A 14373-nucleotide genomic window follows, 5' to 3' on the forward strand; every position below is an offset into this window, starting at 1 on the left:
CTGTGCATGTGTGTGTGTGTGTGTGTGTTTATACATGTGTATGTGTGCGTTGAGCATGTTTACCCGCCTCTCCTCTGGCTATGTCTTCTGTTTTAGCTGTGGTGTGGATATTATTCTTTGCTTACTGTGATTCTCTCCATGTTGGTATTTTATAATTATATTGTTTTAACCAACTGCCCGCATTGTGTACACCAACACAGATACACATTTCACCCACATTTTGAGACGTCGGAAGAGTGAAACCGGCATCTTTTTTTGTGTGTGGACATCGCCGTGTCGTGTTCAGACTGTCTCTGAGAGATTCCTTCGTATCTCGGTACATTCCTCTGCGATGTGTTTGCTTCGCATCCAGCACATTCTCATCAGCGTGGGAGCTGAAACACTTTCTGAACTCTTTTTTCTGCGTCCATAAAATATTTAAAAGTCTTGTCACTTCTAAAGAGTGGGTGTGTGAGCAGGTACGCGCACGCTTGCTGATTTACAGCGTACTTTTGTTCGGTGTTTTGCACTCCAGGGTGAAGTTTTTAAGCGTTGAGTGTGTGTGTGTGTGTGTGTCTGTGTGTGTGTGTGTCTGTGTGTGTGTGTGTGTGTGTGTCTGTGTGTGTGCACTGAGACTCCGAGTGGATCTCTGCCAGGGCTTAGGGCTTGGCTGAGAGAACGCCTCAAACCAGTTTACTCTGGTTGTGTAGTGGAGAAGTCTGGGGGCGGGACAGGGACCTCTTAAAGCTGCAAACCATGTCTCTCTCTTGTTTGTGTTGCATCTGTGTTAATGTGTGTAGTCATATGTTAACATTTTACAGCATTTGCATGTTACATACATACATATGTTGACCTCATTGTATTGGCTTTGAAGGCTCACTCTCTTTTAGATTTTACTTGACAAATTCAATCCGTTAATGTGTGTGTTCGCAAGTGTGTGTGTGTGTGTGTGTGTGTGTGTGTGTGTGAGTTCTTGGCCCTGCCTTAAATAATTTTCCTCGCATTTTGCTTTCAAGGACAGCAGGAGAGGTGAAGAGTGCAACATAGAATAGATGAAGAGAATAAATGTGCATGAAGTGGAGAACTTTGCGCTTCATTGCAGAATGACACAAATTACTGTTGTGCTCGGTCACGTTTTTATCAGAATGCCGGATGCCTAAGCACACCCTTTGGACTCACTGTGTTTACGAATGTGTGCTGTGTGGTGTGTTCGGGTACGCTGCTAGTTCAAGTGGGCAGTATAAATAAGGTTTGAGCTGAGGGTGGACTGCTCAGCATGGGGTGTATTGAGAAGGAAGGGAGGAACAAGCATCTCTCTCCCTCTCTCTGAGCGAGGTTGCACAAGCTGTGCAGAAACACGCCATAAAACCTTTTCACTCTCGAGGCTTTCCATTATGTCCTGGATTTGGATTTGTTCGCTGCATCATCCAAATGTTCTTGTTACATCACTGTTGATATTTTTGGGGGCTACACAGATTTGTAGTTTTCTCTCGGGACAAGCTGGGCTTTTTCTCCTGAAATAATTTTCCATTACTCAGTCAAAACAACAAACTATTATAGAGTATGGCTGAAGTTTGATTTGTTCAAACATATCCCTTAGGTGTGGGAATCACCAGAGGCCCCACGATACGATATTATCATGATACTTAAGACACGATACGATCTTAATGTGATTTTTTTGGAATATGCTGAGTATTGCAATAAGATATATTGCGATTCATTACCTTTTTTCAACTGCAAATTAGGCAGTTTGTCAACATCTGTTTCATATGATAAGATACAGTTTTGACTCTGTTCATCTCAAAGTTTTCATTCATGTCATGAGGTCAAGGAAACCCTTTGAAAATGGCCATGCCAGTTTTTGTACTTTGGAGCGTCATTTAGTGTTTTGACAAGCTAACATGACATGGTTGGTACCAATGGATTCCTTGGGTTTTCTAGTTTCAGACACCAGTACCTTCACTCTAGCTGTAAAGGTCTTTGCACACCAAGTCCGTGTTTTTGTATGCGTTTTTTTAATCCGTCTTCCGATAAAAACGTTACGCACAGAAACCTTGCACACTGAGTCCGATGTGTTTTATGATTCTATTCGTTGACAAAACTGAATTAATAACGTGGTTGCAATGGATAGCGCTAGTCCAAAGCGTTACGATACTTGATGTCTGTGTATCTATACAATATTGACACGCAAAAATATTTCTTTTCCCCCAACCCTTAATATCCCTGAGTTCCAGGCCTAGTGTGGAGACAAGTTTGGAAGTGTGGTCATCTACACCTGACCTTTTCCTGTGTGGTCAATCTATATTTGTGTGTTTTGCAGGAAGCCCTCAGGTCATGCTGATAAGGAGGTGATGGCTGCCACCGTCCTGACCTCACTGTCCACATCCCCTTTGGTGCTCAACCCTTCCTCTGCTCCCACAGGTAACATCCCAGCCTCAGTGTCACTCTACCTTGAATATACTGGCAGTGGAAACTACTCCATCAAATACTGACTCAACAAATTGAGGTCATTCACTTTACATCACACCGAGGGTCACACTCACTCTCAGTCAGGTGAAGCGGGGGGGCACAGTGGGAAGAAAAGCTCATCATCAATCAGTTGTTGTCAGTTTACCCCGACACAGACTGATGAGGCTGAGTTGTTTATGTGTTTATCTGTATTCATCTAATAGAGGGGACTCTTACAGTATTATTAGCACTATTCCCTTATCTTTTTATACATGCACGCTTACCCAAGCCCAGCACTTGCCGTCAACTGTTCAGCCATGACCCTATCACCACAGCTCCTTTTGCTGTTTCCACTGTGGTTGCCACATCACCATGCCAACAATGCCAGACTGTCAAAGTCCTATCTGCTTTATTTATTTGAGCCAGCATTAAACCAAGGCTACTGTTATTGCTCAAAGGCAACATATAGCAGTTCATATTCCACACTGCTGTACCAATTGTCAAAATAAATCTATAACAATGTGAGTTTTCATTGTATCATTAGATCTTGTCAGAGGATGCTGTGGGTTTGGGAGGAGCTAATCACGATGAAAAGCTTACTTGACACAAAGTGTGTTGCTGAGAAGGGATGTTGGTTGATATCGTTGATTTACCACAGTTTGTTCAAGCCTCATGAAAATGCCTGTGTGCATGCATGCAGGTTACAGTAGGTAGTTTGGGTAAATACGACGTTATGTAGCCCCCGACACTCCTTATAATAGCACCAAAATGGCTTTTTTATGAAATGTGTAGCTTGACATTAAAATGAGTTGTTCATGATAGGAGTAAACAATTTCCCCATATTGTATCTTTGGGAGTGCTGTGATTTGTTTCTCTCTTATGTGGTTGACACATGGTTCACCCCAGGGTCTTAGTAATTCTGTGAACAGTAATCCTCATACACATCTATGCTACATATTAACTGGGATTCAGCTCTTTGCATTCCTATAGGAAACGGTTATTGGTTGGTATATGTTAATTCCCAACATTCATGATATTAAGCTTTGCTCTATGTTGGGGTTTAGTTTTTCTTATGTTTTGCCACAGTGAAAGTCAGATCAAGCCGGTGCGATTATCTTTTTAAGTCAAGCATCATTGGATTGGTCAAAAGGCCAAAGGGTGTAGAAAGGGTTTGTGGGCTAAGACTTAGAGAAATCATATAGTACCTTGTCCAGGAAATTAAAGCTGTGTTGGGCTTAATGGACAGAGTTCAGTATAGCTAAATGAAAAATGTTAGGACAGTAGAGTACTTATTGTATATAAGATATTAAAGATATTAGAATTTATACATCAAACCTGCAGTCATGGTTTAGGGCTTTTGAGAGATTTTACATTTTCAATTCCATTTCAGAGTTCGAATTTAGGTCAGGAGGATTGTTATGCATACTGTCCCAACATTATGTTGCCATTGTTTTTATTTCAGGCCTTCTTAAAGGTGCTAAATTCGATATTAAGAGCAGCTATTGCCTCCACACGTCTCTCAACATGACAACATCTGCTAACAGCGCAAACAACGGCAACAGCGCTGACAGAGCTAACAGTGTTAACCTTAGGGGGAACAGAAGGGTGGGTGCTAAGCTACCGATGGCGTTATCAGCTCACTCACATGCACTATCACGCCCTGAAAAGCATGCGCGGCCTGCCCGGCGATGTAAACAAAGCGCAGAGAAGCGCTGATAACAACACACACAGAGGGAGAGCGACTTAATTCTCTGCTCAGGTAGACATTACTCCACCATATCTTTACATAGCAAATAGTTGTTTGCTGCTATATTAATGCTCTGGATATTGTATAGAGCACCTTTTAACATTCACAGCTGGCTGTCTTCAAACATGAAGCATCCTCTTTTTAGCCATGTCTTGCTATTAATCTGAAGTTCTAATCTAAACTGTGTGTCTTCTTTAAGCTCCAGTCCCAGAGCCAGTCAGCAGGGCTTGGAAAGACGTGCTGTCGGCTAGCTACAGCAGCTCGACCAGCGGCAACTGGAGCTGGGACGCCAGCGACCAATCGGTGCCCTCCACACCGTCCCCGCCTCTTTCCAACGATACCAACAAGAGCTTCCTGCTCTCGTCCCAGGGCGATGATGTCATCGAGGATGTCATAGAGAACTCGCACTTCATGTTTGAGGACCCCATACCTCGGAAGCGAAAGGTAAGGATGGGTGTCCAAGTTGCTTTTATATTTGAATCAATATGGCATGCACTCGATTTATACAGCAATGATACAAATGAAAAGACTTGATTCTGACTCCTGAACAGCAGGGGGGCTTTTATTGTGAAATAATTGGGACTCGCTTAGGAAAGTGTTTATGGTTTGATGACAAAACACATCAGAAAACACATCTGCTTATTATTCAGATAATATTTAACACACTTCTATTAAGAAGAACTATATATCATGATCAAAGTCTAAAAAATGAGTTGACATCCACAGTCAATACAGTTTCTTGACACAGCTGTGGTTCTGTGGTTATCACAGCAGCCCCAGATGCTGTCCATTCCACTTTTTAACTTAAACCCCAAAAATGAGTGCATGCTGAGTAATACTTCAGGGCCTCAGTTGTACAGAAACAACTCTGATGTGCGCTTGTTATTTCTATAAAGTAGTAGCAGGGAGAGAGACCTTGGAAGACCCTCTAGAAACGTTCAGAAAATGTAAGCACCATGCAGTTTAACATCCTCTGACATAAGGCCTGTCGCTTTCTGCTTGTGCGGATGATGGATTATGTTCTCCCTTTCACTTCTCTCCCCCTCATTTTTATTTACTACAGAAAGTCAAAGTGTTCTTCACTGTCGAGAAGCTTTCCATTCCCCTTCCAGTCTTTTCAGGGGGAGAGGTTTAGTAAGAATGAAGGAGAGGGGAGGGATGAACAGCAGGAAGTAACAAAAGGTTCAAGGGATGCATAAAAATGAGGACTCAGAGGGTGTAGAGGAGTAGTCATGGTAGCAACAAGAGGAGAAATGAATCTCAATATTTCCTCTAGCCATACAGTGACAGAGGAGAGCTCATATACTGTGCAATATGTGGGAGTTTGCAATTCCACCTCCCTGGAGTGGGGCAACGGTGAAGATTATTGAGCAGCCGAATATATAAAACCATAAAGACTCCACAGACGATGCTGCCAGAGAGCCATGCCATGATAAGCAGACAGGAAATGAAGTAGGATGACGCCGGGAGGAATATAGACACACAAGTTGTGAAAACATGAGCTAACCTGCTGGCTAGCTTTGTGTTGCAATATAGCCGACGCCAACCGCAGAGGTCTAAACCTTTACTGAGCAGCTGCCCGTTAGATTGTAGGGCTGTTTGATTTTGTGCAGGCAGTGGGTTAAGAGGATTATTAGACATGGCAATCACCAGTCTTACTGTAACAGTGTTAAGATGCAAGAAAAATGCTTAAGGAATTAAGTGATTTGTGATTGTTTGCGGTATTAAAACGAGCTTTGCTGTGTCAATTGTATTAGGAGGGTTGTTTTAAACAGCATGGCAGGGGACATGCATGCAGTTTAATGACATGGTGCTGTTGAACACAATGAAAGGGAGTGACAGACAATGAGAAATAGTTGAGAGGAATAGCAGCGTAGGAGAGAGTTAACATAACCATTAATAAAAAACCTGTTCTACTCTCACTTCTCTCGCTCAGTTTTCCTCTTTTGGCCTTTCCTGCTTCCTCCCTCCCTTCTTTCTACAGAGGCTGTTGAAAGGTAATGAGAGTACACACCCACTGTCTTTCATTAGCGGTGATGCAGGTCCCTGCCTGCTCATCGGACAGCTGCCAGCCCCTGATAGGAGAAAGAATATTAATTGAAATAAAAAAAAGCACCCACTCCATCTATCTGTCTCCTCGTGGCTTGCTTATGAACCGAGGAGAGTTATACTGGGTTTATTGTAAATCAAATTTGAGGAGGATCAGATGTGAAAGAGATCAGTGTTGTTTTCACAGGTGTGCTTGTGTACCTGTCTATGTATACACGGGGAAGGGAGTGCACACCTGTATATTTAGTATTGCTTTTATGAGAGGCCTTGAATGTTGTTTTAACACATTAGGGGCACCCCCAGTCTGCCACCCTAACACCAAGCTATTTCCGGTAAGATGGATCTTCACCACAGCTCACAGCATGCACAGACAGCAGGAAGAGATCGCTCAGTCAGTGAACATGAAAGTACAGTGAGGTAGAAAGTTCAGTTTCATTTGTCCCCTCTCTGTTCCTGTCTTTTTCTTTCTCTTTTACTCTGTACGTGTCTGAACTTGTCACATATCGGGTTTCTATTTTTATAGGCTTGCTGCTCTAATAGCTCTGTAATGAGGTGTAGTGTTTGGCCCCCTTGTAGCGTGGCACCCCACAAAGGCCTTTGTGTTGAGGCTGCCAGTGAGATCCACACATGGGAAATGGAGGTTTATGCAGCATGCATATCGTCACGTTCCTCTGAAAATACTCATCGCATATAATGCTGTAGTTTCATCACTGTTGGGCTGACAGCTGATGCTTTTCGATTGTTAATAAAATGATTCACAACCCCAAGGGCTTTAAGGATTAAACAAATAAACCAAAGATAGACGTAATGCCAACACACCCTGTTGTGTTTATAATGACACAAATCAAATCTTCTGTTCTGACTCATGTTGGTTTTTGTGGCGAACGTCTCTTTCAGAACTCCATGAAGGTGATGTTCAAGTGCTTGTGGAAGAACTGTGAAAAGGTCCTCAGCACCTCCTCAGGGATCCAGCGACACGTCCGCACCATCCACCTGGGGTGAGTGGCATCATCACATCATCATCACAGGGAACACACACTGTGCTTAGTTATTGATTCCAGCAGGGAATCTTGGCCAACTATTATCTTCAAATTTGTTATAGATGTATAGTAGAAAGTAAAATATGAATATTTTAGATTCACCCCGAGGGATGCATCGATCCGACTTTTTCGGTCCCGATACCGACATCAGGCTCGACTTAAACTTTGCTTTCCTAACTTTGTAAAACAAAATGTAACAAATAAATACATAGATACAAATTTAGCGAATTGTTATTTATTATTGAAACAATAAATCGTACACCAAAAACTTGGCAAAAAAAATCTTCAAAATGAACAGGAATTACAATTCAAGTGTAAACCTTTTTAATGCAGCAACAAATTTGTACAAACTTAGACATGAATTCAAATTCCAGTATATAATGTATATAATATATAAACATAGACTTGAATTGAAATAGCTCGCCCCCATTGTCACCGATATCCGATCCAGCTATTTGAGTCAGAATCGGCCCGATATCCGATCCGGTAGCGGTAGCGGTGCATCCCTATTACCCCTTAGTTCTTAGTGTGTCCTTTCTCCATAAAGTATGTTGCCCAGTTGTGTGTATTATGCACATAATGCCCAGTTTTTGTCTTAGGTGAACCACTACACACACATCCATGCACCACCACCAGACAGTATGATAATCTGTGAGAGTCACATTGATGATCTTCACTGTGGTAAAAAGTATTCGTATTATAACTGCAGGCTTTGTTTTTCACTTTGATGAAGACCTTCACTGCGTAGGTGTCACTCAAAGGGAATATCTAATGCTCATTTCCAGGTTCATGCTTGTATTTTGGGTTTCTACAAGAACATATTTACATGCTTTGATGTTCAAAAATCAAATTTTTTTTCTCATGAAATGCTCTGTTTTAGCACCGGTCTCTTTAATTTCCCCTCCCGAAAAAGCCCAGTCTACTCTGATTGGCTTGCTAGAAAAATATGGTGCACCTTTGCAAAGGTAGTTCTCAAGCTGTCGCCAATATATTCTAATGATCCTGCATGTGACGTAGGAACGGGAGCCGAATCTGAAATCTGTTTTCTGATCTAGGCAGCCCACTGGGTTGTCTTATTTCACAATTTTTGGGTGCAAAAACACTGAAAAAGTGAGTTTTTCATGCTATGTCCCCTTTAAGTAATCCGTTCTCTGCAGCTTCAGGGTAGTTGAGTTAAACTCTGTGATTCAAATAATGTGGCTAAACAAGAAAAGTGACACACTGACGAGTCACAGCTTGGATGCTGTCCAACTGCCTGCCTTTACATCTGATTAGATCAGCTTGTATATTACAGCTTCTTTACACATGGCCTTGTGCCTAGAGGTGTATAAACCAATAAAGAAGACAGTTTTGTATCACAATGCTTGAAAGATGACTGAATATGATATAAATGTACGAGGTATCACATATGTGGTCCATTGTATCGCATTGTAGCAACACAGCATTGGTTTACAGTCACTGTTTTTACCCAATGCAGCAGGTACACTTGAGATAATATAACATACATTTGTCACCCAATGAAATACCAAGCAGTAATATTTGTTATGATATAAATAACAATATTCATAAAATACTAAAAGCAATAGGAGAGAGACAGACTCCTACTGCTACTCCATGCATTAGTTTCACCTCCTCAAACACTGTCCTCACAGTTATTGTCACTTCATCACCAGCATGTTTGTCTGAGGAGCTCTGCAGCACACTAGCTTTTACTGCCCCCTGCTGCTGGGAAGAGTAACCACTTCCTGCACTTGTTTTTGTTCATACTATAACTGACAGCTGTGCTTATGTTTGTACATGTCAGTGGTATTTTGGTAAAATGGAACATCACAGGCAAAGACATTGTCATCTTTCATGACCACTACGATCCTGAGTCAGTATTTCAAAATGTACCTTTAATGCTTTGAGAGTATGTTTATGATTTTTCTTCTTCTCAGTATGGTTTGCATGTTTACAGTTTAAAATGTCACAAAAATGTGCTGAATTTGCTGGTGCATATTTGGAAGAATTGAAGATTTATTATTTACTCAGGGGGGAAAAAATCTAGTTGACTAAAAGAAAAACAAATCTATAACAATACTGAACGCTGAATGAAGATTAAAACCATCCACAAACAAATATTACACAATTATATTATTCTTTTTAGTATACGGAAATGTTCTTTACTTCATTTCCAGAGATATGTCTGACAGGATGAAAATAATGAGCTAGATTGGAATGGCAATATATCACAGGACTACTCAACCAAACCTCTAGCACAGGCAAGAGTCTTTAGGCTAATGCTCCTCAGAGGAATGTCCATTTGAGATCAGGGACCTGAGCCAACTATTTAATGGTTGCAGATGAGAGGGAAGTGACTGGAATCATCTCAAATACATAGCATGATGCATTTTCAGGCCCCGACGCTTCTGAATTTGTCATGAAAGACCGCCTCCATAAAGATGAGTGTTGAAGCTGTGAATCAATAAAGCTGATGAGAGGGGCAATCAGCTGTATCTTCAAAAGCTGCACGACCCAAAGTTTCAGAGGTCAAACGCTGTTTATTATCACTTTAAAGTGGTGTTAAGAGAACCTTAATTTAGGATATCCTGAAGAGTTTCTAAGTAGTTGCTGCTTCTCCTCTCGTGCAGGCGAAACAGCGACTCGGACTACAGCGATGGAGAGGAGGACTTTTACTACTCAGAGATCGAGGTCAACATGGACAGCCTAACGGAGGGCTTGTCCAGCCTCACACCCACCTCCCCCACCACGTGCGGCCCTCCGCCCATCTTCCCTCCGCCGCTCACCGCTGTCCCTCACTCCGAACACATCGACATGAACGGTCTGCAGAGCCACGCCCCGACACTGCTCAGTCAGTCGGCTCCCTCCACGCTCTGCCACATCCGCACTGACCACGCCTACCAGGTAATTCACACAACACACACATTACTAAATAGGATTTTCTAAAAGAATATGCTACTGCAATGCCCCTGAAAACAAGACAAAACAATTGGTATTTTACTAAGCCAAAAAGTTTCTCTATTGTATTGAATCTGCAGGGGCAGTTTTTGAGATCAGTCATTCACTCTGACCTCAGAGCTGCTTTTCTCCAAACTGAACTCGTACACCAGTGTGGGCGTATATTTCAGGGAGAGAAAGAAAAAAAAACTTCTTTTGCAAATATTAACATAAGTTCACATGAATATTTTTTCAGAGAAGAGATTAAATCATGCTCACAATCCTGCTTGCAACACTTTATTTGAACTGCTTTGTAGCAGCTTTGGGTATCCACGCCTCCTCCTCCTCTTTTTCTCCTCGTCCCTCCTCTTCTTTTTCTTCCTCTTGTAACTGTACAAATTCATGATCACTCCTCACTTACGTACATGCCCTTGGAGGTAAAAAAAAAAAAAAAAATGCAATGGTTTCAGCTCGAGTATGAATCTTTTTCGATATTGAATTCAGTCCTTCGCAGTGGTTTCGAGGTTGTATGGAAGTTTCAGTTGCCATGGCAACGCAAAATGCACTTGAAAATCGACTTGCAGTATTTTTATACGCACTGTAACTACAATAACTACTTCTCACATTGCACTGTGCTCATACGCTTCTATGTAGGGCTGCAACTAATGATTATTTTCATTGTCGATTAATCTGTTGATTATTTTCTTTATTAATCTTTTAGTTGTTTGGTCAAAGAAATTGTGAAAAATGTCGATCCGTGTTTCCCAAAGCCCAAGATGACGTCCTCAAATGTCTTGTTTTGTCCATAACTCAAAGATATTCAGTTTACTGTCATAGAGGAGTAAAGAAACCAGAAAATATTCACATTTAAGAAGCTGGCATCAGAGAATATAGACTATTTTTCTTAAAAAAAATTACTCAAACCGATTAATCGATTATCACAATAGTTGACAACTAATTGATTAATCGTTGCAGCTCTACTCCTATTCAATACTGCTAACTTCATGTTCTCTCTGCTATTCTTCATGCTGTCTTTGAAACTGTTTTGTGCCATATTCTACAAGTGTCTGTCGGTATTGTTTATCTCTAATCCTAGAACTCACACACATTTTCTTTTCATGTCAAATACAAGGTTGTTGTGGTAGGCAGTCGTGATCAGAGTTGATATGAAGGCACATTTCAGATGAAGAAATGCCTTCCCTGCTCATTATATGATCTCTTTTCTGTGTATTCTCCTCTTCTCTGTTTCTATCTGCACTGTTTCCTGTCCGTCCTCCTTCCTGTTGTGTCCTCTCCTGGCTATGGCGGGGTGCTTGTCCATGTTCCAGGCCACTGCTCCAGTGAGTATCCCAGTGGGTCCTGAGCTGGCTGGGTTAGGCAATGGTAATGGGACCGGGCCTGGAATTGGGACTGGAAACGGCATCAGTGTGTCATGGCAATCCCCTCCTGTCATTTTCAAAGGCGTCCCGGTGAGTGAGGCTTTGTCTCACGCCTTTTTATCTTAATCTTAACTTCTCTCCTGCTGTTTCCACTTGTAACCATTTTTTGTAGCTTTTTTTTGTCTTTGTTTTTCACTCTCCCTGCTTCTTAATACCAAAGACACCAGTAGACATCAGTCTGTCTTTACACAGAACAATCCATCCAAAGACTCAAAAGAACACGTGAAAACAAATGCGCATGCAGGTGTAACATTAAATGTTGCCAACATTATATTGTTCAAGTCTCATTGCTCTTTATGTAAGATTTATGCAATTAAATATAAATATAAATAAAAAATGAAGTAAAAGTTCAGGATTAAAAGCAATCAAATTACAACAATACGAGTAAAAACGCACTCTCTAACATCATCAGACTCTATAGTAGGCTGTTTCAAAGGCTGGGGCCATAATGGCTGAAGCAGCATTGCCATGAATCAGAGTCTGAGTTCTTGGGGCCGCCAGGAGACAGTCAGAGGACCTGAGGGATCTAGGGGGCACATATTGCATCTTAAAAGCACATCAGACGTCTTGAGGCACACAACTGTTTAAATATTTACAAACCAATAAAAGGGTCTTAAAATCAATAATAAGACTGACAGGCAACCGCTGCGGGGACACAATAAAAACGTACGTAATGTGAGCTCTCCTGGTTGTAGATAAAACATGTACAGATGATTTTTATATGAATTGATTTTGAACTGTGGCTTTTTTTAGGCAGACCAGAAAGGGATTGCATCAGGATAGTGCAGCCAGAGATAGAGATGATGGTTCAGATTGATCTCTCAACAAAGGCCGTAGCAGTGTGAGCAGCACTCTTGTAATGCTCTATATAGGCATATACATTGAGATTATAGCCCAGGATGACACCTACAGCAGGTATGTTACTTGGAGTCCACTCCAGAAATTAGCTCCTCTGTCTTGTCTCGGTTATGTTGCAGAAAACGTTAAGCCGTACATGGTGGGCTAACATCTACAGAAACAATGCAGCTTGTGTCAGGAGCTAAAGCAATGCAAAATTGGATGTCATCCATGTAATTGTGATAAGATGTGCCTGTTTCTTGCTATAGGAAGCTTATAGAAGTTGCACAAGGAGATATTGTGGCTCTTCTTAATCAGAGGCAATACCGTCGGGATGACAACAGTGAATGAGGCCAACTTACTTCCAAAGTCTGACTGAGAGAATAAAATGTTCAACAGTATTTAAAGTTGAGACTGAGAAGACCAAGACAAACAATTTTGATCCCTAACTCATTCACACCAGTTACTCTGCTGTTAACCTCGTGTGTCCTGTTTTAATCATGCAAAGAAGGTACGTCTTGGGCGCGCAGACTGTGTGGGCGTCTCCAAGCGCACCTGCTAATTTGGTTGATGTATGTGCATGAGCGCAAAGTGCAAAAGAAGGTGAAGAAGGTGTGCTGATTAATAAATACACATCACTGCTCTCATCGCTCTGAAAGAGCCGTGCCGATCACAGTGACACATGACGACAATAGCTCAACAAATTAACAATCCGCTTCACCAGGAAAATCACTTTGTTGTCTGGATGTAACGATGTGAACACGCAGGACCATAAACCTGCAACCAGAGGCAGATGCTTTGTTTTTTTTGTTAATTAAAGGTGCTAAATACGGGATTGGGAGCATTTCTATTGCCTCTCAACATGGCAACGGCAAACTGCAGCTCACAGCTAACGGTGCTAACAACACTAAACAGTCAAAGTGCTGATAGAGGTAACATAAAAATATTTAAGGCGTTTTCACGAGCATGATGACGCTCTTGTTTCATTCTCTGCTCAGGTAGACATTACTCCTCTATATCTTTACATAGACAATAATTGTTTGCTGCTATAGTAATGCTCTGGATAAAGAATTTTTAAAATAATAGCACCTTTTAAAATAGTTTTGTACATTGTAAATGGTTACCACGTATCTTAAAATGTGACACAGCGGCTTCGTAATGCATCAAGAATGAAACATGAACAGCTGAACTTTGGCCCTGGTAAGCTGTAAGCGACCAATCTGATGTCTGTAGAGGTGTTACGCACTTTATTATGGATGTGTACTTTATTCTGACAAGGACATAATTAGGGTTGTGTCTTTCTGTAACATCTGTCATTGTCATGTAGAATGATGTTGAGCTACACTGGCATCAGTATGATATCAAACAATGCACTTATGGCATCTTTCCACTTCCGCAGGGGCCTGTGACTCACGTCCGGACAGTTAGCATCGGTGAGAAGCGGCAGCCGGCAGCCGGCACACACACCCCCGTTAACAAGAACCATGCTTTAATAACGCCGGCACCTAAATCAACACCAGGAACCAGGTACGCAACAGCTTTTTTATCTGTGTGATTGTGTTAGGAGAGTTGTTAAATCAAGAGGCTAGTTTAGCTCCAGTTATCTCAACTGTGAGATAAAACATTTCAACTTCCATTTCTTTCTTCTTCTATCTTCCTTTGTCCTCCATATCACTCTCTCTATGTGACTGTGGTTGTAGTTGTAGTGGCTCGATAAATAGCAGGAACCAGCCACAACAAGGACACTATAGCACTGCTGGATCATAACAGATATCAGATCACATCAAATAAGAGCAGTTGCAGCAATTTCTCTGACCTCTTCAAAGATGGCTTCCCTGTATTGTGTTACATTTATATTGATTTGTTGAAATGAAAGACTTGTGTGTTTGTCTGTGCG

At 41.5% G+C, this 14373-nt stretch overlaps 1 protein-coding gene across 4 annotated transcripts in view; it reads left to right on the forward strand.

Annotated features, from left to right (window-relative positions):
- The window catches only part of slc2a4rg (SLC2A4 regulator), a 46574-nt gene that overhangs the window by 26205 nt on the left and 5996 nt on the right, over positions 1-14373 (forward strand). For 2 of the 4 annotated variants that reach the window (XM_074644079.1, XM_074644080.1), the window contains 6 exons: positions 2300-2400; positions 4374-4618; positions 7121-7221; positions 9894-10167; positions 11529-11669; positions 13876-14003. In XM_074644079.1, coding sequence (XP_074500180.1) covers positions 2300-2400; positions 4374-4618; positions 7121-7221; positions 9894-10167; positions 11529-11669; positions 13876-14003 — 990 coding nt within the window. The remainder of the gene's footprint in view (positions 1-2299; positions 2401-4373; positions 4619-7120; positions 7222-9893; positions 10168-11528; positions 11670-13875; positions 14004-14373) is intronic. The other 2 variants (XM_074644081.1, XM_074644082.1) reach the window with 1 other exon arrangement.

The sequence above is a fragment of the Sebastes fasciatus genome, chromosome 8 (assembly GCF_043250625.1).
Source record: "Sebastes fasciatus isolate fSebFas1 chromosome 8, fSebFas1.pri, whole genome shotgun sequence".
NCBI classification, from domain to species: Eukaryota; Metazoa; Chordata; class Actinopteri; order Perciformes; family Sebastidae; genus Sebastes; species Sebastes fasciatus.